Source organism: Amblyomma mixtum, chromosome 9 (assembly GCF_055824585.1).
Source record: "Amblyomma mixtum isolate Tamu chromosome 9, ASM5582458v1, whole genome shotgun sequence".
NCBI classification, from domain to species: Eukaryota; Metazoa; Arthropoda; class Arachnida; order Ixodida; family Ixodidae; genus Amblyomma; species Amblyomma mixtum.
In genome coordinates, this window is record NC_143020.1 from 34,727,323 (window position 1) to 34,749,844 (window position 22,522).

Sequence of the window (22,522 nt, forward strand, 5' to 3'; positions counted from 1 at the left end):
GGATTCATCTGAAATGACGGTGGCTGATCAGAAAACTGAGATGGCACGTTCAAAAATTTTTTATATCTCAAACTAGCGCACTATTGTATATCAAGTGGAGGGCGGCCTGGGAGTCAAATTAGACGATACAACTGGTGGTTCGGGGTATTCCGGACACGTTTTAATGGCGTTGGTTGTATCTACGAACTCGAGGGCGACTGCACAGGCAGGATTGAGTTAGGGGCCTCTTGTGTAAGTAACAGGAACAGATGAGCCTGGGTGATGTACTGTCACGTGGGGTAATAACGCTGCTGCAGTACACAAGCAGGCCGAAATGGAGGTGAAACGAATTTTTCATTGGGCTGACTAGCTCCCACCAAGAAATGAACAACTTAGCGGTGGCGATAGCAACAAATGTGCTCGGTGGTCCCCAAAAGAACAGAATTACCGCCGCTCTTGGCCGCACCCGGTTAAAACAGGCAAAGAGGTTTCGGATAAGTTGACATTAACATCCACGGGTACTAAACTTCGGTTGATTTCGGTTTCATGTACATCCGCGTAACTGGTGTCCGGAAGAGAACTGACGCTTAAAACTGAATGATTCCTGCTCCCGGACGTAGCGCGATAAGCAGCGGCGTGCGCCGAATTCTCTGAGGCACCGAGATATGAAGCTGCTCTATTTTCGCAGGCAGTGGTTCAAACCCCCCTCAGGATTAATTTTTTTTTTCTGCTGTGTGCCGTTGTCATGGCGACGATACAACGCTCCAGTTGCTTTCCCTCCTCCCGCTTCAAGACGAATTGGCGCTGTCGTCTGTATAGCCAGGACAAGGGTGCACATGAAAGTTTCCTAACAGTGTAGCATCCATGGTATTCCTACACAACCTAAAAGGAGTAGTGCGTGGTCGCGGTCATTCGAGATGCACCTGCTTGCATCTCGGGTCAGAAACAAGATGATAAAGCCGCATGACGACGGCTTTTAACAAACAATACAAGCTTTGTACACACCCCTTGAAGAAGCATTAGCCCATTGCCTTACAAGTTACAACAAAGAGAAAGTTTGGCGAAAATAAGACACGTATAAAGTAAAAAATAAAAATAAAAACCTACAAAAAGAGTTAATTAGCGTCCATAAGAGGCCTTTAGACGCACCACATGCACAAATTCTGGGCGTGAAAGGCGTTCAGATGCTGTAACTGCATCGGTGACAACATGGGTGTAAAGCTCTATTAGGCGAAGGATATCGTACGGGCCGAAGTAGCGGCGCAAAATCTTTTCACTCAGTCAACGGCGACACACCTACAGACGCTCATCGGGCTTCGGGCATCGATGCACTCTTAGCCCTTTATCCGCAGCCGGGCAACTTGGCAGGCTTCTGCACGCTGCAATAAAACTTCGGTTGGGCCTAGTTGGTATGTGTTACTGTTAAGGTGAAGGTTGCGCAAACACGGGACGATGCACAACGAAGAGACAGAGAGACAAACACAGGCGCCGGTGTGTGTCTCTTCGTTGTGGATCGTCCCGTGTTTGCGCAACCTTCACCTTAACAGTTCTGCGCGTTGAACGTAGACGAAGACGATCGATGATGTCATGATTGATAACGTTTGGAAGCCTGGCGTCGAACATGGTGGTTGCCTTCCTACCGTGGACGGGGCAGAAAGGTGTGATCTGGGTGGTCTTGTGTAGTGCGGTATGGTAGGCGAAGATGATGTAGAGAAGGCGGACGCCCCACGTCTTGTTTTCCGCATTAACATACGTGGCAAGCATGTCTGCGGTGAAGTTTTTCAAACGCTCCATAAGGCCGTCTGCGGATGACACGCAGTTGTTCCGCGATGGCTTTCTGAATGCATCGCACGATGGCTAGTGCCAGCTCTGCTAAGAAAGCTTTCCCCAGTCTTTGATGGGTACTTCGGGGGCGCCGTGTCGCAGCAAGATGTATTCCACGAAATTTTTCCTAACTTCTGCTGCTGGGCCGTTTGGTACCGGTTTTGCTTCGGCGTTGCGCGTCAGGTAGTCGGCAGCCATAAGTATCCATTTGGTTCCAGGCGTCGACGTGGGGAAGGGATCCAGTACGTCCTTGCCTACTTTCTTTATGGGGCTCGTTGGTGTTTACACGGGCTGCAGAAATCCTGCAGATCTTGTTGGCGCCGTTTAGCGATGTTCAGGACCAGGACATCTCTTGACGTAGTGTACGACGTGAGCAGACAAAATACCAGTAATACTTGTCCTGAATTCGGCGGAGGCAACGAGAAAAACCAAGGTAGCCATCTGTTGGCTCGTCCGGCAAAGGCTCTAGAATTTCTTCACGAAGGTTCGCAGGGACCCCAAAAAGGCAGGCGGTCTTGTTAGATGCGACGTTCTTCACGAGGACATTGTTCTATACGTAGAAGAAAGAAAAGTAGCGCTTGAATGACCTTTGGAGTATAGAGGCCCTGCCTTTGAAGCACTAGACGAGGCGTCGGAGGTCGGTGTGTGAGTGTAGTTGCTATGCAAAAATGTTGGCGCTGATAGGTCCGAGGAAGGAGTCGTCATCGTCATTCTACGGCGAACCATCTAAAACGGCGGGCGGCAGCCAATCGGCGTCATACTGTTTGCGTACAGACTCATAAAGGACAATGACGTCAAACTATTGAAGTCGCAAGCTGCTGTGCTCATTTAAAATCTTTATTGGTGGTTTAAAAATTTCTTGAAATAATTTTTAAATACGTCGCATGCTCTGATGAGCAAGACTTCGGCAGTGTAAATCACGCAATAATTGAGTGTGGTCGAGAAATAGCCAAAGTTGCCCTTTAAAGGTTGATACTCTGCGAGCCGTACCTCGCAGCCTTTTATCCCGATAAGGCCGAAGCCATTACGTTGTGACCTTTTCCTTGCCTGATCCATAGGAGAGCATTTCATTATGAGAATACAGATAACCTAAAAGGCACGTTTGTGTTCCTCTTCGAGGACAGCGTAAACACTTGTCGAAAAGTATCGCACCCCACCCTCCACACGTGGGGCTGGGGTCAGAATACAAGATATATGTGCCTTCAGCACTTCTAGCGCAACATGGAGGAAGGAGAGCAGCCGTTTCATGTGCGTTACATGACCGCGCACGAATCAGCGACATTGGTAAAAAACTTCGAAGAAGCAGCTCCTGGAGAGCAAGAGCAGCGAAAGAAACAAAGTCGCTGCCCGACGCTAGCAGTGGTATTTATTATCGCCGTACCTGTGTGCATCGTTATTTCGGCAACCAGTGCGACGTTGTGGACTATTCACAACGGTCAGAAGGTGAGTAGCGCTCGTTTCTCTTGTATTCACGCATCTCCGTAGACCATCGTTCATTCATTGCGCCGAAAGCGGGGGAAGAAGAAACAAGAGTCGAAGGTTAACTATTTAGATTCTGAAGGCACAGCGCACGAAAGACAGGACTAAGGCAGAGACAAACACAGCGCTGACTTGCGACTAAAAGGCGTTATTGCTCGCACGCAATAAAAAGGCGAAAAAAAGAGCACAATCAGCAGATACAGCAGCATAAGTGATGATTGTCAAAAAAACAACAAACAAAGTACACAATCGCACCCTACACTAGCGTACTTAACTCTTAAGATGGTCAATTTCTTTTTGTGTTAGCGTGACGGAAGGCTTGCTGGCGCAATTGTCAAGACCATGGTGAATTAAAAGAGCTTCTACGATTTACGTACTACAATACTGTATAAACGTAAGGACCAACGTACGCGGGAAATCGTAGAAGCTCTTTTAATTCACCGGGGTGTTGGCAATTACGTCAGCAAGCCTTCCATCATGCTAACGCAAAAAGAAATTGACTATCTTAACAGTTAAGTGCGCTAGTGTAGGGTGCTATTGTGTACTTTGTTGTTTTTTTGACAATCATCACTTATGCTGCTGTATCTGTAGATTGTGCTCTTTTTTTCGCCTTTTTGTTGCGTGCGAGCATTAAAGCCTTTTAGTCGCAAGTCAGCGCTGTGTTTGTCTCTGCCTTAGTCCTGTCTTTCGTGCGCTGTGCCTTCAGTTTTAACAATGTACCGACTAGCCCAAACAAATAACTTACTGCGACTTATTTAGATTCATTTGGGACACTCTAGATCCATAAAGCGTCTACTGTTTTTTTTTACTCCCAGAAGTATGGCGAGGCCAATTTTTCTGGTCTAATCTTAATTTTAATCCACAGAGACGTGGAGGTTGGTGGGACAAGAGAAAGATACCGGAAACTTTGGCGCCACGTAGGCGACCTGAAGCCCCTGTCTGTCTTGTAGCGGAAAGGAGGTTCGTCACCAGCAAGCCCTGCCAGGGTATGCAACTTACTGAGCAAGCAGGAACTTAAGTGAAGTCGTCAGGTAGACAGTCTTTCTGCTGCTAGGAAGGGCAGATTTCGTATCGGTGTCACGGAGTTTGTTAAACTGAGCTCAATAACCAATATCAAGCAGCCGCGGTCATGCCAAAATGGACCTCGAACGTAGGTGCCACACCAAAGCTTGCGATAACACTGAGCACTTCGCAGTATAGCAACTTCCTCAGCTGTACACCTGTGACCTTGGGTCGCATAAAGAGCGGAGGACACTAGCATGACTGGTGGCAGCAACCGTTCGATTTTCTTAAATGTGTCATTCAACAAGGTTGAGGTGTCTTATATGTTGAGAAGGGACTAAAATGTTAAAACAAAAGCAACAGACGCCTAAAAGAAGAAGGAACGGTTAACATATCCAGCCGTTCTGCTGCGTCGGCCTTCGCTTTTTCTTTGAAACTTTTGTGCGTTTTTATTTAGGAAAACGCTAGGTGTTGTATACATCCGAAAACACCAAATATCATCGAACGCGACATCGTGTCCTCTTCCTCCATGTAATGGCGATAGTTCTTTGCTTCCATCCTAAAAGCTTTGTAAATTTGAAAACCAAACAACATTTTCTGGTACAAAATGCTCCCGCTGGAACGTTCCGAACTTACTGCTTGTAATGTACTTTGATCATTCAAATGGCAAGTGACTTTTGAGAAAAAAGCGTTTCTCGGCTACAGCAAATTACAGTATTCTGAAGAGGATCCCATGTTCTTTCACAGTACTCTACACTGTAGCTCTAAACATATTCATATAGTTAATACAGGTCGCCTCAATGGCAACGTACACGTTACTCTCTTGACGGCAGGTCGAAAAACGGTCACATTTGCAAGTCAGCCTGTTCCACCAGTTGGTGAATCGCACAGCATTAGCTGGAATCAGATTTCCCTGTCATCCAAGGTAAAACCAACAACTATTCCTCGAGCAGCACAGCACTAAACAGGTGAGAGCTTGTACCAACCAGCGGTGCCAGCACTGCCGAAGTGCCGAAGATGACGAAGTGTCGCCCGCACGAGCTGCTTAGAACGCTCGGGACCTTTGCCTCGGCCGGACGCTGCCACTGCCTCCCCGCTGATCTTTTATGTCCGTCAGCCCCCTAATAGATGTGCCCGCGGTCGCCTCCTAGTCGACCACCACATAGTGCTGACCCAGCGAGCCTTGCCGTCAGCGGCGTAACTAGAAATGGGCTGGCAGGACACGGCCTTCGAACCACTGCTTTCGGCATTCAGGCCACAAGACGAAAGTGGATGGTTCGCCCAGCTTCAGGCTGCGTTGTAGCTGAACGGCGTCAGCATTCAGCCGTTTAAACCCGGGATCCAATGCGACATTCTCCCACCCGACCTGCTGCACAGACTCACCTGCCCTACCTTGGGCTCCCAGCTGTACGATGAGCTGCGCGTGGATGTCATGGCAGACTTCGGCGCCTGCTACTTCGCGTTGCCGCTCTACGACGCGGCAATCCCACTTTCGCCGCAACCAGCGTCCGCCTCTGCACCAGCCTCTCTCTCAACCAAGCACCTTCTGTCGGAACACAGCCCGTCCGAGCAACCCCTGGCTGCCTCCCTGCCTCTCCTATCCAGCCTTGAAGGTATTGATGAGCGCTATCAAAAGACGGAAAAGGGACGAACACACAGGACGAAGCGCTTCGTCCTGTGTGTTCGTCCCTTTTCCGTATTTTGATAGCGCTCACCAATACCTTCAAGAGTGTAATTCCAACTAGCCCCAGTAGTAGCTCTTTTGTCCTATCCATCGTCTCCCGTCCGGCTGTCCCACGCCACGACGCACCAAGTACGGCCGACACGAGCTTTCCCCCAACTCCTACTTCCGCGCCTGCCCCTGTGAGCATTTGCACCAGCCTCCGCCCTGGCACTTACTTCAGTGAACCCACTGGTGTATTGAGGCAGCAACATCGGCCATCTCTCTGCATTTACTGTGGCCCCGCAGAACGTGACACCCACATTCATGTAGCTTGCATTCCAAATGCCTCAAACGCAGACAGCTCTGCGTTCCTGTGCATCTACGTTTCCGCCAGCGACCGCCTTGAACGACGTTGTATAAGACTGGGTGCTCACTGATGCGTATGCCCGTGCCGCATACCCAGCTTGCCTTTCCAGGAGTCGCTCACTACCCGCCTGGCCGCACCCGTGAGCAATCTAGCCAGGGCCTCGCTCCCAAGGAACTCACCACTCACGTACTCACGCCCATAGCCTTCACTCAAAGGGGGCTTGCCACTGATCGTGACATCCCTCCCTTGGTACCAAGCCAACTTCTGAGCTACCGAGCAAGCCGGCCAGCTCCGCTCCCCCATCACCCGTTCGTGGCATCACTGGGTGTCCATTCACTGTCCCTGCCTCACATTTCCAGCGACTGCGCACTCGCTATGCAACACTGCTTCTTGCCGCGTCCTGGCACTGTGATGTGCGCCCTTACAGAGGGCCCAATCTTGGAGCCTTGTGTGACGCTAGTTTGTATACTCCTGCGCACACTCAATGTGGACGCATGTGTTCACCTTCCCTCATGAGACCGTCGTACCAACTGCAGCAAAGCCACAGCTGCTGGGCAGACATAGAAGACGCACCTACAGCGCTTAATTGCCACTACGCGTACCTCGAAGGCCACGAAAGCTCGGCCGTTCCGCCACGGCCAGAATCGCCTGCCTGAGTCTCGCCTTCGGACGCCGGCTGCCCTGAACGATTCTTTCGATAACTTGAACATCGACTTGCTTCAAACCGCTTTTGCGTAGCTCTTCAATATATCTACATCTTCGCATTATTTATCGACTCCTCTCCTGGCGCGGAAGGGGGGGGGTGGGGGGGGGGGGGGCTGTAGCAATTCGCATCGATGAGGCGCCGAAGATGACGAAATGTCGCCAGCACGCGCTAGTTAGAACTCTCGGGACCTTTTCCTCGGCCTCGCATTTCTGCTGCCGGCCAGCCTATAATAATTGTGGCCTCATGTCGCCTCCTGGATGGCTCCTACAAGCTCTTACCTGTTTTTTTCTTGAGACTGGGAACGTGATCGGCTGCAATATGCCTCCTGTCTTTACAGACGCAACGATTTGAACAATATCGGATGGCAAGCAACAGAAATTGCGCGGCTAAATTAAGTGGTATATTTGTTGTCGCACTCGAAATCACCGATGCGTCTCTCACCAACGCGAACAATTTCTTTTTCCAGATTTCATCTGGAGGTGGAGGAGATGTCAAGGGATATTTTGGTAAGTTTGCTCCTTAGGATATAAGGGGCCCTTGAAGGAAGGCTGACGACACGTGTGAACTCCTCAATGCCGGGCGCATTTATTCGTCACAAACATTAGCCTAGATTTCTGCACTGGAGGACAACTGCTTTTGCTCCATACTCCCAATCCGCCCTTTCCAGTGATAGATTGGGCCACGCAAATCTCCCAACCTACCCAACATCATCTGCTGAACCGATGTTCTGCCGACGCTTGCCACGCTTGCATTTTCTGGGAATCCATTCTATAGCCGTCAAAACAAGCGGCTACATTCCCTTCGTATTACATGCTCCGCGTATGGCCAATTCTTCTTGATCCTGACAAGGATGTCATTACCTCGCTTTTGTTTACTGACTCGTTCTGCTCTATTACTTTGTCTCAACGCCACACCTAACATCGTCCTTTATATAGCTCGCGGCATTGTATTCAGCTGAAATTCAGCTTTTTTTGTGAGACGCCACGTTTTTCTTCATAAGTGAAAACCGGTAAGCTACCGCTGTTATATAGCTGCATTCGATTCAGTACACGTTCACGGCACCAATACTGCAAAAGTACTGCTTGCGCCGTGCCATCATGATAAGCCATCATGAAGAATTATGGCATTTCCTCCTTTGGCAGGTGCATCTATACACGGTCGGGGAGCACTCGAACCACTGCGTAACCATTTCATGCTTACATCTACTCCAGATTACGGGAGACGCAGTATTTCTCCCTCTGATTGCGTCAAGGTTTTCTTCTTCCGTTGGCGCCAGTCACCACCGGCTCTCCGATAACGGAAACTAAACGCATGTCATACTTATACAAGTGAACTTCGTACTTATGAAGTTAGCTGCTGAAGTTGGACGTTGTACACACGATGACCTAGGAAATTACCTAGGGCCTGGAAACTTGCGAAATTACATACCTACGGCAATATTATTCCAAAGTGCGTTTTTACCTGTTAGCAACAAGAAGTAGTATCTTCACTCGCCGTGATTTTAAGCATGCCTTGGTGAGTTCGGCGAAATTACCGCGCTATCAGGAGGTTGTAATAAGTAATCCAAAGTAGTTTTCAGCCTAAGGCGAACGTCACACATCGGTTACAAAAGCAACACGCTTTTTACCTCAGTAAGTGTTGTTTGCTTCACAGATCTCCCTGATGTGGTAAACCTGAGCCTGGTATCAGTTGAGGGCGACTCCTTGACCGTGACCTGGAAGCGACCAGAAGGTCATCACTTCGACCGTTATCATATCAACGTTACCGACGAAAGGGCTGACACCAGCAACGAGGCATTGAACGGGAGCTTGTGCACCGGTGGTATCTTTATGCACCCTGACGAGACACGAGTCACTTGCAGTCATCTGCAGGCTTGCACAAATGTAAGCATCACAGTGCACACTTACAGAAGCGGAGCGCTTAAGTTTACATCGGCGGGGGTAACCCTCCACGACATCTTCATCCCTGGCAAAGGTAAACTTTTTTCGCGAGCAAAGAATGTCTTGGTAAGGGTAACATAGCCTAGATGAGGACGCAGAATGAGAGTTGTGCTTAGTATGCAATGAAGATAAATGATAACAGGTATTCCTTTATGCTTCGCTAGTTACAACTAATGGAAGCTAATACTAGCATTGAGCAGCTGTCTCGTGCTAGATGAGATTAGGAAATTTAATAATCTTGGGTTTTCATTGCTGGTCAGGACAAGGCTCACGAAACATCACTCAGGGTCAATGGGAGAAGTGTTTGTCCTTCGCATAACATACCCGGGCTCACTGGGACGAAGTGAAAAGCAGCCGCCGCGGTGGCTCAGTAGTTATAGTGCTCGGCTGCTGACCCGAAAGACGCGGGTTCGATCCCGGCCGCGGCGGTTGAATTTCTTTGGAGGAGAAATTCTAGAGGCCCGTGTACTGTGCGATGTCAGTGCACGTTAAAGAACCCCAGGTGGTCGAAATTTCCGGAGCCCTCCACTACGGCGTCTCTCATAGCCTTAGTCGCTTTGGGACGTTAAACCCCATAAACCAAACCAAACCGAAGTGAAAAGCATTATTAAATCTAACCTTACCGGCGTAGCCCGTTAACCAGTGGAAGCTCATTGGCATTAGCGGCCGGCAGGTCAGGAGTGGCAGGCTCATTTCGATGTTTCAGAGGTGAATGCCAGGCTGGGCCCCGCACAGAGACGTTTTGGCACCTATACGCGTACGCTCTTGTGCACACTCAGCCTTCTTCATCTCGAGGTCTCCAGCTCAATCGCGTTCCCAGCGCACTTTACGGACTCCAGGGACCGCTTGCACAAAGCAAATAGTATAGTTTCCAGTGTTGCCTTAATCGCCGCCTAAACCCACTGTTGGTTTCAAGGAAAGCAAGGGCGTATAACTGGCTGCCGGGGTCAGTGGACACCTCAATCGCCCTTTGAGATACATGGAGGGGGCGTCCACCTAACGCGTTAAGCGCTATGCTTTACATGTCTACCCTTGTACCCCCAAACTGCTTCTGCAAAATGGCTTGTACAGAACTATCAGAGCTTTCGCTGTAAAAGCGGTAGTTGTGCTGGAGTCCAGCGACAAATTAAAACTCAATAAATTTAAGCTTACGGGCTTAACTCATTAATCAGCGAGAGCTGATTACGTTAGCAGCCAAGCGGTCTGGAATGGCAGGACTATTTTGGCGTTTCGCAGACGGCGGCCCTGCCCGTTTGGGCCCCTCACAGGCCCGTTTTGCGCCTATATGCTCATGTGCATACTCGGCCTTCTTCCGTTGCGGTCTCCAGTCCGATCGCTTTGCCGCAACATTTCGCAGACTCCAGCGCCCGCGTTCACTAAGTAAAGAAACTATCCGGGGTTTAACTCAGCTTAAACCGATGTGCGACGTGCAAAAGCGCGGTGGCGTAAATAGTGATGCCGCAAGTAACACTACAGCAACGAGATGGCGCAAATCATAAAATTGTGAACTTTTTCGGGGGTGGCCTGGAACAAGTTTTCGGAAATGTCCAAGGTCGAAATTCCAGGTCGCCATTATGTCGGGCGCGGTCAGTTATGGTTGGACATCGATTTTGGTTCAAATCGGCCAACGTCAAATTTCATGGGTGGCCCAAGCCCAATTTTAAATGACCCGGGCGAAAATTGGAGGTCGCCAGTGTGTCGGGCGCGGTCAGTTGTGGTTGGACATTGATTTTGGCCCAATTCGCGAAGGTCAAATTTTGGGGGTCGCCCGGGCCAAAATTCTTCACAGTTGCTATGGGAACGAGCGATGCACAAGCAAGCTGAATAAACAAAATGCGAGATTCACAAGCAAGATGCGCAAGCAACATTTCTGCTCAGCTCTGGCGATCGTGTGAGTGCTTTCGCACCTTTGCCAATACATTTCCAATATTGGGCCCTTCGCCTGTGCTGCTGGAGATGCGATCTAAACCGTGTTTTGTTTTCATGCATACACAGCGAGTCTTCTCACTAAACCACTCTTTGTTCATTTTTTTTTTTTTTGTAACGTGAATAGGAAACACATAGCAACACCGAAGATGGAGCGTCCATGGGATTTCTACTCGTAATAAGCGCCAGTTCTGTGTGTATAAATGGGAGCACTGCTTTTTATTTCATTTCGTTATTTTCTTTTGTTGTTTCACGCGTTTCAGGTGACGGCAATTTGTGGATCATTTGAGGGTCATTTGGGGCGTAGCTTACTTTCTCTAGAGAGGAAATGTGATGCACAATTGATATCTGCCCTGCATTAGTGATAATGAATACCATGAGATATGTTTTACAACACCTAGTTACGAACGAATATTTGCCTCTTTCTCCATTCATTGTTTCTTCGCGTGTCGATAGGAACTGATAAAGGGGTCTCATATAAACGAACATCACTGGCGGTTAAGTTTATTATGTTTTCGTTAAAACTCGATGCGCCAGATTCTCTCCATACTCATAGATCCACTTACAGGTCAAACTGTGAGCCAGACTCCTTTTTTTTTACGTGACAGTGTATACAGCTCATCCGGTCGAAAAATCGTTTCCATGAGCTAGGATTGAGAGCAAGTTTGGAAACGTGTCGGAAAAATTTTTGCAGCAGAAACTGCAACTGATGTAAGCAATGTCTTCCTGCCCACAAAGAATTTCACAACATAGGAGGTGGATGGTACAAAACTGCAAGCAACAAAATCAGTGTTCATACATATGAGTAAGCCATTGTCCACCATATATGATTTTGATTGTTTGCCGGTATACTTTCTTATGAATTTAACTTCTGCCAATCTTTTTCAAACAAAGCAGAGTAATTCACTACAAAATAATTTTAAATTTCTCAGGCCATACTATTATTAGGTAAGCAGAAGAATGCGGTTTTCGAAAACACCAGTGCAGTGAAACGGCGTGCCTATACATTACAAAAAAAACTAATTAATAACTTTGAGAACAAGGTGTATACTGTTTGAAGATTTCTGAACTTTAAAATGAAGTTTCATTGCACCAAGCTAGTATACAAAGGTTGAATGAGCATAGCATTCAACTCCTCTTAGCCTAGTAAGAAGTCATCTGACAAGCCGACTATAGAACAGACATCACTTATCCGTGGTCAGTGCTGAACGAAATCATATTCGGTGTCGAAGAGGAATCCATTCTCAAGGCACTCCCTTTTCAGTTATAAATTTTAGGATATTATACAAACGAGGCTATAGCACCTTACGCAATCACATTAGCTGATGATAGCTAGGTTTTATCCTTGCGAAAAACTTAGTTCCATTCAGCAAGAGGCTTATATTTGGCTCTGCAATATTTCAGAATGACTTGGAGTAAATAAGTTGGGAGTGAGTACTAAAAAGGCTACACGCAATAACTTTCGACGCCACAATACGTGCACTGATGACAACGTAGCAATAAAATTGAGCGATCAAGTGATCCTGCGTTCAACATTATATAGACTTCTTGGTGTCACGTTTGAAGGAAATTTTAAATGGTTCACTCACTAACACTGAAAGATCTATACGGATTATTATGAAATAAAGCTACTATTGCCTGCTCGATTAAAAGAATAGTCCTGCAAAAGCGTAGTGCATTCACGCCTAAGTTTATTTGTTCTGGGTAGCCCGGTTAAAACTGGTACCGGTAGTTCACTAACATTCCAAAAATGCATGAAACGTATAATTGACAATAAGCCCTATACAGCCCGCTCTGGTCAGCGTTTACAAAAGAACAATATATTAACCATCAAAAATATTATAAAAAGACTCACATTGCAAGGTTTCCACAAATCAGGCTTAATGAGCGAGCTTTTTCAGAAAATAGCGTCCCGAAATAACGCATAAAACAGTAGGTACATAACCTATAAAATGCGCAAGATATGGACAAACTGCAAAATGCAAAAGCAATCATCTGTAGTCCCGTATTTTCTAAATATCATTCTGTCATTAACACTAATGTAAATAAATCACTGTATCTAGGAATCTTCAAAAAAAAGGTGAACCTGTACTTGTGGCAGCTTTAAGAATGATTTCTTATTTTGTAACTGCAGGTAGCATTCATTATTTATATATTTATATGTACTTTTCATTCGGTTTACATTCAGTCTAGACTTTATCTAGTTACTGGTATTGTGTACTTAGAGGTTGCGTGTATGAGGAATGATCGGGAAGGGGACCCATAATTAGGCATGTTTATCTTTTTGTCCGCCTCTTAGAAAGAGCTTCTTTGTATTTTCAGTCAAATTAACATTCACAAAATGATTCATTCACTCATGCGACTATCAGCTTCCGAGTTTGATATCATAGGCACAGGAAAAGGCAGAATCAAAGATTGCCTTGAATATTACATAAATCGGCAAAAAAATTAGCAGTGAAAAACTTATTCGCGAAAATTATAGCCTTTGGCGTGATATTTTGAGGCTTTGGAGCGCTTCCGTCCCCTCCCAATTCTCTGGCCAGACCATCTGCCGGACCGTCCCGCTGTTCTCCTAATGAGAAGAGTGTTCTTATTTCGCGTCTTCTTCACACTGCGACGAATAACCTAAGATGCCTTGTGTTGACACTACTCTTCAAACTGCAGGGCCGGATCCACCAAAGAAAACTACCATAGTGGCGATATCGCACTCGCAGTCTCGCCTTCAATGGGATCCGCCGGTCAATGCATCCGGCTCCATCGGCTCCTACACAGTGACGATGTGCTCCAATTACAAGTCGTGTGACGAGCAGCAAAATTCGAGTGGCTGCGCCGAGCATCACGTGTTGGAGAGATCGTTAGAGTTTGAAAGCGAATGCGGCACCTCTTACTGCGTTCTCATCACGGCCAATGCAATATGCGGCGGGCACATCATTGCGGGCCAGCCAATGGCAGCACGGCTGACACCACCTTCGATTGGTGAGCACAACGCCTTTTCCTTCACTGGGGAACTTCTAGGACATCGCATGGAGGAGTTAGAAGCTCAGTGAATGTGTGTTCGAGATGCGCAGGTCAATTTAGCACAGCACAGTGGCCACCAACAAATGAGACAAAGTGAAACAGTGAGCTGTAACACACGTTCAAGGGCGTCCGCAGAATTTTTTGCAGGGGGGGGGCCCATTGGTTGTTGGCGCCGGAGGGGGGGGGGGGTATGTTCGTAGCAAAAAGGCACTATTTGCGGAGTAAATTTATTTATTTATATACAAATAAAATAAATAAGTAAAATACACACATGAAAGAAAAATTACAAACAGCAAATTAAAGCGAGGCTAGGAGAGATACATTGGAGTTTATCAACGAAGAAACAATTAAAATTAATAAAAATGCAAAAAGATACTATCACTTCGTGGAGAAGAGTGCTCAGTCTTGCTGCATACGGGTTCTCGACACACCCGGATTGATGACCAGCACACAGCACAATATGTTCACAAACACGCAACGACAGTCACTCAGTCAGTCTTCCTTGAACAGAAACTGTAGACGCCTCGGATTTTTCTGGGCGAATTGCGTGATGACACTGGTGATAAATTCATTTCTGTGCTTCATTACACGCTCTCGGTGCACACTCATCATACAAAGGCCGTCCAGTCTGTCGTTTGTCATCGTTGAGCGTAGCCACGTTTTCACTCTCCTCATTGTACTGAAGGAGCGTTCGACCGTACAGGTAGTAACTGGCAAAGCCAGAGCCACCTCAATGGCTTTTGCAACACCAGGGAAGAATGTCTTGGCCTGATGTAGAAGCTCGCAGTAAGTTATTTCTGATGGGTCCCCAGTTTTGTTGCACCACATCTCGTACCAAGAGATGGCCTCTTCCTTGAAGTTGTCGATGCCGTAAAAGCACTGGAGTTCTTCGGCGAGAACAGCGAACTCAACACGGCTCAAGTGCTTCATTTTTGATGGATGCAGCTGGAGAAGTTTGAAGCTCCTCTCATTGCTTTCAGAAAAGCGCCGAGCTAAAGAAGCAGTGAGGGAGTCCAAGTACGGCACATATATTGTTACACGGTAGTATTCCTCTGGCGACTGAATCCCGTAGTTGTCTCGGTGGGCCTGACGAGAGACTTGTCTTGGTACAGATATCACCACATTTAAGTGATTGGCTGCCTCCCTTGCTGCATTCATGATGTTAGAGAACTCCTCTACAGCGTTTGTCCGGTGGCCGCGAAAAATACGTTGTAGCTCAGTGATGTGGCCATGCACAGAATGGAAGTCCATGGATACACCTTGCAGAATGTTCGTAGCTGGTTCGAGCCGAGCGCTGTACTTCGCTACAATATGCAAGCAGACGATGAAAGGTGAGCTTGTTGTTGCGCAGTAGAGGATGTGAGCTCGTTGTCTAGTTGCAGCGTTCGAGCATGATTCCGTGGACGCGAGCTGCTCGAGTGCTTCGACTATGGCCACGTAATGCTGAGAGAAGATCCTAATATACTTGTACTTTGCAGACCATCTTGTCTCACACAGCATCGGAATGTTGGGCACCAATTTTCTCCGGAGCACGCTCTCGCGGAAGAAGTTTATGGTTTGTTTGATTATCCCAATTGTGTTTCGAATTTCAGAGACGTCGTTCAAATCGTTGATGACGAGATTTAGTTTGTGACTTGCACAGTGGAAAAATAGTGCCTTCGGGAACTGTTTTTGTATAATTTTGTTCACTCCAGCTTCTTTTCCAGCCATTGTAGAGCATCCATCGTACCCCTGTACAACGAGGTTCGAAAGAATCAGTCCGACATTCGTCAAAAGCTTCAAGACTGCCGCGGCGATGCAAGCGGAGTTTAATTGCTCCAGCTCTACAAATCCCAAAAACTGCTCTCGAACGCACACTTCGACTTCCGCCTTGTCAATAAAGCGAACGCCTATAGACATCTGCTCTTTTCCTGAAATATCTGCAGTTTCGTCAGCAAGAACGGAAAAAGCAAACGCTTTGTTAGTTTCGGTAACTATCTGCTCTCTCAGGATGTCGCCACAGATTGTGATGATCTCGTTCTGGACGCGGACAGAAGTGTACTTGGCATTGCCAGCAGAAGAAGCGAAATGCTCCTGAAGTAGAGTATCTCCAGCTTCTACACGAAAGTCAAGCAGATCATTGAAGACTCCACTATCGGACTGCTTGCCGCGAATCGGCAAGTCATGCGTCGCGCAAAAGACAATGGTGGAAACTATTGGAAATAGTTTCTCACGGTTCCTTTCAACTTGCGCGTGCAGTGCTCTGTTCAGCTGCTGTACAAAGGGTAGCTGCTTGCCTTTCATCACATCCATAAAGTTCTGTGAGGCCGTCATTGCCTCCTGGTGCCATTGGGATTTTACGTGATCCCTGCACGCCTCGTGCATTTTTCTGTAGTTACTGAAAGCGCGCACGATAAAACTACCTTGAGTACCCGGTGAACACGCGAAGGAAAAATGACGCAAAAACGACAAAAGGCGCCTTTCGCTGTCGCTGAGTACGCAAGCCAGGGGGCGTAATCTCCCAGCCACTGATGTCGAAAAGGCCTCTTTCCAGGTGTTACATCCTTCTTAAAATCATATGTGACATTTGGCGACCATGGCTTAGTAAGAAGACGTAACTTCAAAAAGTCCGGTATGCCAGTGAGTTTAGCTTTGCCTAGAAACTCTCCTAAGTCATATTCTTGAGGCAAGTTATTTGTTTTCTTGATGTTGTCTCCGGACTTCGATCCCAAGCAAGGAGAAAGGGAATCGTTTCGGCTTACTGCGTGACCGGAGCTCGCTGGTGGAGTTCCTTCCATGGAGACGACGACGCCGGCTACTGTCCGGTGATGAAAGGTTGCATCGCTCTGGTCAAATCCGGACTTGAATCCCAAGAAAGGAGAAATGGAATCATCTCGGCCTGCTGCATCACCTGAACTCACTGTTGACAGAGTCCCTTCCATGGAGTCGACGACATCAGCTACTGTCCGGTGATAAAAGCTTGCATCACTCTGTTCAAATGCTACACCGTTGTCACATGTCACACCAGAATCTGCAGGGGCGCATTTGGATAATGCTTCGTCAGACAACCGCTGACGCTTGAAGAAGCGTCGAATATCCATCATTCGGGACCGCGCGAGACAAAGCTGGCTATGGAGTTCCTCGGGGTTGGTAGTGTTAAAAATATATACACATTGATTGGAAAAACGGTTGAATGCGTACGTTGAAAACAAAAAATGACTATGTATGCAGCGAAAGCTTATTTACAAGATAAATGCACGCTCGCAGCTTCATACACCTCGCTCCATCTTGCTCGCGCAACCGCACAGTCGAGTATTTGCACACACACTACTCGCCGCTCGTCGTTTTCTCGTCCGCTGTCTTGGTTGTTCTCAGCTTCGTTGACAACCGGCCACTAAAAACACCGAAGCACAAACAAAGAGGCGCGCACACGCAAGGAACGCCGCGCGACTTCCGAGGGGAAGGGACACTCGCCACTCCGGTCGGAAAATTTGTTTTGTGTGTTTTTATGAGGTTCAGAGCCCCAAAACGACTCAGGCTATGAGGGACGGACGGTCTCTTTACCATGCACTGACATCGCACAGTACATGGGCGCTGTTGGGATTTGAGGCCCAGCCAGAGGTGACAGGCGAGCCAGGCAGGCGCCATCGGGCTGCCTTGACCAAAGGCGCTGGTTTCCGGAGAAGACGCAAGGAACGCTGGTGTGGGGGCGCCTCTGGAGACTGCGTCGCCGTGAACAAAAGCAGCTAATCCCCTTTGCCGAAAATTCTGAAAGCGGCGCTTGTACCGAACTGCGCTCTCCCGTGGATCGGAGGAGACAGCGAGCGGCGGCGGCGCCAACTCATTGCCCGCTTGCCCCTGAGCAGTCCGACAAAGCGGGGATGGACACAGCTGATTTGTCCCTCCCTCCTGAAGAATTCATCGGTGGCCGGGGTGTGCACTGTCTGCCTCCGTGTCGCTATCTCTCTAGAGATCAAAGAAACAGGCACACATCTCAAGACGGCTCGAAACACATGCTCGCCGGTGCCGCTGTATGTCTGCAACGACGCGTCCCCGGACGCGGCACTTTGCAGATGTGACCCAAAGCGTGGAAGCAGGGCCGCTTTTACTCTTTTGGCTGAGCGCACCGCCGCCCCTGACGTGCGGCCATCACTCACGGTTCGAGTGAGTGATTTTCCAGGGGGGTGCAGCCGCCCCCCCTTGCCCCCCCCCCTCCGGACGCCCATGCACACGTTCATCGTGACCCAGAATGCATTTTGTGAAGAAGTTAAGCGCAAAAAGCGGACGATGGAAAAAAGGACCCATAAGACATTCACAAGCGTTTATGTCTTATGAGTCCTTTCTTCTTTCCCTCGTCCATTTTTTGCGCTTCTTCACAAAATGCATCACCAACTAGCCCGGCAGCTTGCTATCCTGAACCACAATGCATTGTAGCTATCGCCTTGCTAGTAATCGCAGACGTGACTTCACACACGAAGTAGTCACGTATGATAGGAAACCAGCTGGTGTCGTATGGAAGGCGTCGTACAGGAAGAATTTTTAAACGGGAAAGAATAAAACGGGAATAAGATTTCACTATAACAAGCAATATATCCGCAGATCACCCGTCGGCAGGATTCCATTTTTTTGCTATCGTCAAAAGCGTTCCCCGCTGGTTTTTTATAGCAGTCTTAATTGCCCTACGCGAGCGAAGGAAAAATTTTAACAGCAAGATTTTTCTGCGCATCGGAAGAATAGGGACCATCACCTTCACTACTGCCATAATGGAACCTTACAATTTCTAATATTAAAATCTTTTTCCAAGAATGTTGGAAATATGCTGCATGAAAGCAATATGAGGACCAAGTTTGTGATAAAAGCCGATGCTCCTAAAAGTTTTCCGCCGTGCGTGCATCGCGTCACTCGTGGGAATCTTACGAAGTCGGTCTTTGTGGTTCGTTTGTGTCTATTGGCCAGTGAGCCCAGCCGCGCTTTTAGTGAGAAAATACACTCTGCAAGTATCGTCTTCTTTGAATTGTGACGAGCGTCCTTCGGATGATTTGAGTTGACCCTATTCTTCAAAATACAGGGCCCGATCCGCCAACGAATATGACCATGGTCGCGGTATCGCCCTTGCTTTCACGGGTTGAATGGGATCCGCCGCTCAATGTGTCCGGGACCCTCGGCTCATACACTGTAAAGATGTGCTCCGAGTTCGAGTCATGTGACGGAATTCAAAGTGCGAGCAACTGCACCGAGTATGAGACGCCGATGACACGGTTGGAGTTCGAGAGCAAACCCGGCATGTCATACTGCGTCCTGATCACTGCCAGTGCCACCTGCGGCGCACATGTCGCTGTGAGCCAGCCAGCGTCAGCAGAGCTGACAGCACCTCCGTTCGGTGAGCACTATGCCTTTTGCTTCCTTCCCTTACAAAAAAAGTTTTAGACAGTCTATAGAGTGTCTATAGACTTCTGTCTATAAAGTCTATCTACTGGCTATAGGCAAATCCTAGAGAACAGTCTATAGACAATACAAATGTCATAGACAGTTTATAGACAATCTATAGATTTATGGCCGTACACTTTTAGTAATCTTTTGTCTATAGGTAGTCTATAGACTATGAATAGACAATAAGCAATATCTATAGGAAGTCAATAAGAAGTCTATCGACTGTCTATAGACCATTTCTATAAGGGCTGAGACCGATAAACAGAACTCTAACCTAGCTAGGAAGAGAGTAAAAGTAAGAGAGAAGAATGATGATCATCATCATCATCATATTGGAAATAGACAGTTGCATCCTATTTTCAAAATCGGCCCTGTGAATGCTAACAGGCTGCAGTGTTAATGATGGACCACAAGACGACGGGACTGCCTTTCTCAACAAGAACACCCTTCGCAGCTAAGTGATTGAACGCAAGTTGCATTTTCTTTGTCCACTGAGCACCACAAATTGATTGCGCCAACGCCTGAAACTGCTCATATTTTTCTTTGCTCACCTATAGATAAGGTGCCCCGAGACGGAGGGTGCGCAAACATCGCGAAGACAACGGCTAAGTGGAGTACGTGCAATAGGAAAGATGACTTCCTTCAGAGATTACTGACAACTGCGCGATCTTTTTGCGCAGTTAGGCAGGCATCTTTGTGAACTCAAGTTTGTTTTCCATTTCAAAATTCTTTACATTGCGTTAAATGCCACGTGAGGTTTTGAGGAATTTGTGTTCACGAGTGGCGGTCCCCAATGCCACGTGTCTCGCTCCAGTATCTCAGGGTGGCGTACCTTTTAAACAACAGTGATGCCACACGACCATCCTCTGTAGTATCTACCCTGTTAATCAATGCAAGCGGATATCTGAAAAATCACGTGGCTAGCGCTACCGGTAACCAGTGCACCTGGTCCCGAGCTTCTAGGGATTCAATATCTTTGCATATCTCGTCGTTGGTAATTTCTGCAATGTGTTGGCTTTATCTGATTTGCAGAACATAAGCTGGAGCACGATCCCGACAAAGTTTATGATTGACTTCCATGTAATATTTTTCATCTAATCGCTTATCATCACCTTAATCGTCACGTACACAATCTTGTCCATGTGACAGCTAACTCGCTGATAATCTGCCTCATTTTGTAGGCCACGAAAGGCCTCTGGCTTGACAATTTGTACAAAGTAAAGCACGTCTTGGAAGGAAGTACGCAACGCTAATTGTTTCCGCAAAAAACAAATGAGATTACATCACTCTGACGAACGCTTGTTCAAAACAATGCTCTACGTCAGCAGCGATCCCGTAAAGCACACCACCACATGAACCATAAACACACCAGTAAAGCCAGCTTTTGTCCACATTAGTAACTATCTTGATACATTATTGCAACGTGAAAACCACGAACACAACAAAAGAAAGGAACGCATATACAGACCCGGACAATAGCTGCAGATTGTCCGTGTCTGAAGGCATTCCTCCCTTATGGAAAGCAGCAAATGGGCCTAGTTGGTTTATATGAAACTTCATTAGTGCGCTACTCAAGGGAACGAACAACACTGGACGCAAAAAGACCACACGAATGGTTTTCACCCTGCTGTCAAAAACCACACGCGTGGTTTTCACTCTGCTGTTATGCCTCAGGAATAAGCACTCATTTTTCAGCCGCGGAATCTGGCGTCCTCCAGTCTTAGGTGGCCTAGGTGAGGTCTCTGTAGTCCTCCAAACTGCACAGTTTCAGGTTCATGGCTTGAAGTCTCGGCCTTCCGTGCACACTTCTTGCACGTCCACAAGAGTCTCGCACAACGTTCAGCGCTTCTAGCGCTTGCAGCCTGTTCACTTTTGCCAGCGTTTGGGATTGCTGAAAACAAAACGTTTAGTGCACACTCAAAATTTAGAACCATTAATCCTGAAATGCTTGGCACTCACGGCAAAAAAAAAATGGGTCTAATTTTAGAAATACCTTGAGTACATTAACACGTTGAAACACGCTTGCTTTTGTGTGCATCAAGCTTTCCTCTGTTGAAAACACCTAAATCTATTCTCTCTGTTCTACTTTTTTTAATATTCGGCTTTACAAAACCTTTATAACAAGCTCTTCAAAAGCGCATTAAAACCTTTTTAATATCCAGGTTGCATTCGGAGCAGATTTGTCTTGGACAGGGCGCGCTGCAGCAATCGTGCTTCATGCTTGCCGCACTTCCCTTCGCTGCAGTGTTTGAGCCACCGGCAAACCTCAGCATCATCGAGACACCTTCGTCGGAAACCATCTTACACTGGATTGCACCCCCTATAGCCGCTGGATGCACTCTCAACTACTCCGTACGGGTCTACGAGCTGGGAGTGGATGGATATCCAACACGCCGGCTTTTCATGTCTAATGAGACGTCGCACAAGTCACTGAAATTCAAGACCGCTTCAGAAATGAACTACTGCTTCGAAGTTAGGACCCACGCAGTCTGCCGTGATGAGGTATTCAGCAGCAAACCGACCGTCGTAAACTTAGGCTCAGGTACGTTCTACAACTTTTCTATTTTAATGCGTTAGCATTAGAACCCATAGCAGCCCAAAAAGTGTCCTGAGTTGGCGGCATGTGAAGCCATGGTGTAGAAGAGGCAGAGTGGAGAGAAGATAAAGGGCGGCAAGACGGGGGAGAGAGGATTGAGAGAGGGAAAAGAAGTAAGGGGCGATATGGGGAAAAGAGAGTGGGTAAAGAGAGAAAAATTACAGGGGAAATGGAGAGACAGGGAGAGGGTGAGTCCGTGGGAGGCAAAGAGTGGCCGGAGGGAAACCACGGTAGCCAATCAGAGTCGAGTGGCGAGGGATTCGACGTTCGTGGATCTTCTGGATTTGACCAGGTGAGGAGAGGTGGTATGACATGTCGTATATGATGTGGATAGACTGGATCATGCTTCCCGCCGCCGTCAGGGGAACCACTATCGCTAACGTCTACTCTGCAGCATGAATCGCATTGTTAGAAACTTTTTTAGGGTAAGTATATATTTCATCAATGTTCATGAACTGCCCAATGAATTTAGTGACCAGCTGGTGGAAGCAGTAACGCAGCACACACAGGCCATGCAATATCTTATTTCATTACCGTGTTCGGGCAATCCACAAGTGAAATAAAACTGAAGCTAGCAAATTTAGTAAGAGGCGTCTGTACCATCGCAGCGGAT

At 47.5% G+C, this 22,522-nt stretch overlaps 1 protein-coding gene across 1 annotated transcript in view; it reads left to right on the forward strand.

The window, feature by feature from the left end:
• Window positions 1–3,024: 3,024 nt before the first annotated feature.
• The window catches only part of LOC149328713 (uncharacterized), a 29,160-nt gene continuing 9,662 nt past the window's right edge, over window positions 3,025–22,522 (forward strand). The window contains exons 1-6 of the mRNA XM_089559073.1: window positions 3,025–3,246; window positions 7,487–7,526; window positions 8,674–8,994; window positions 13,551–13,862; window positions 18,952–19,263; window positions 21,559–21,855. Of these exons, the coding sequence (XP_089415199.1) occupies window positions 3,025–3,246; window positions 7,487–7,526; window positions 8,674–8,994; window positions 13,551–13,862; window positions 18,952–19,263; window positions 21,559–21,855 (1,504 nt within the window). The remainder of the gene's footprint in view (window positions 3,247–7,486; window positions 7,527–8,673; window positions 8,995–13,550; window positions 13,863–18,951; window positions 19,264–21,558; window positions 21,856–22,522) is intronic.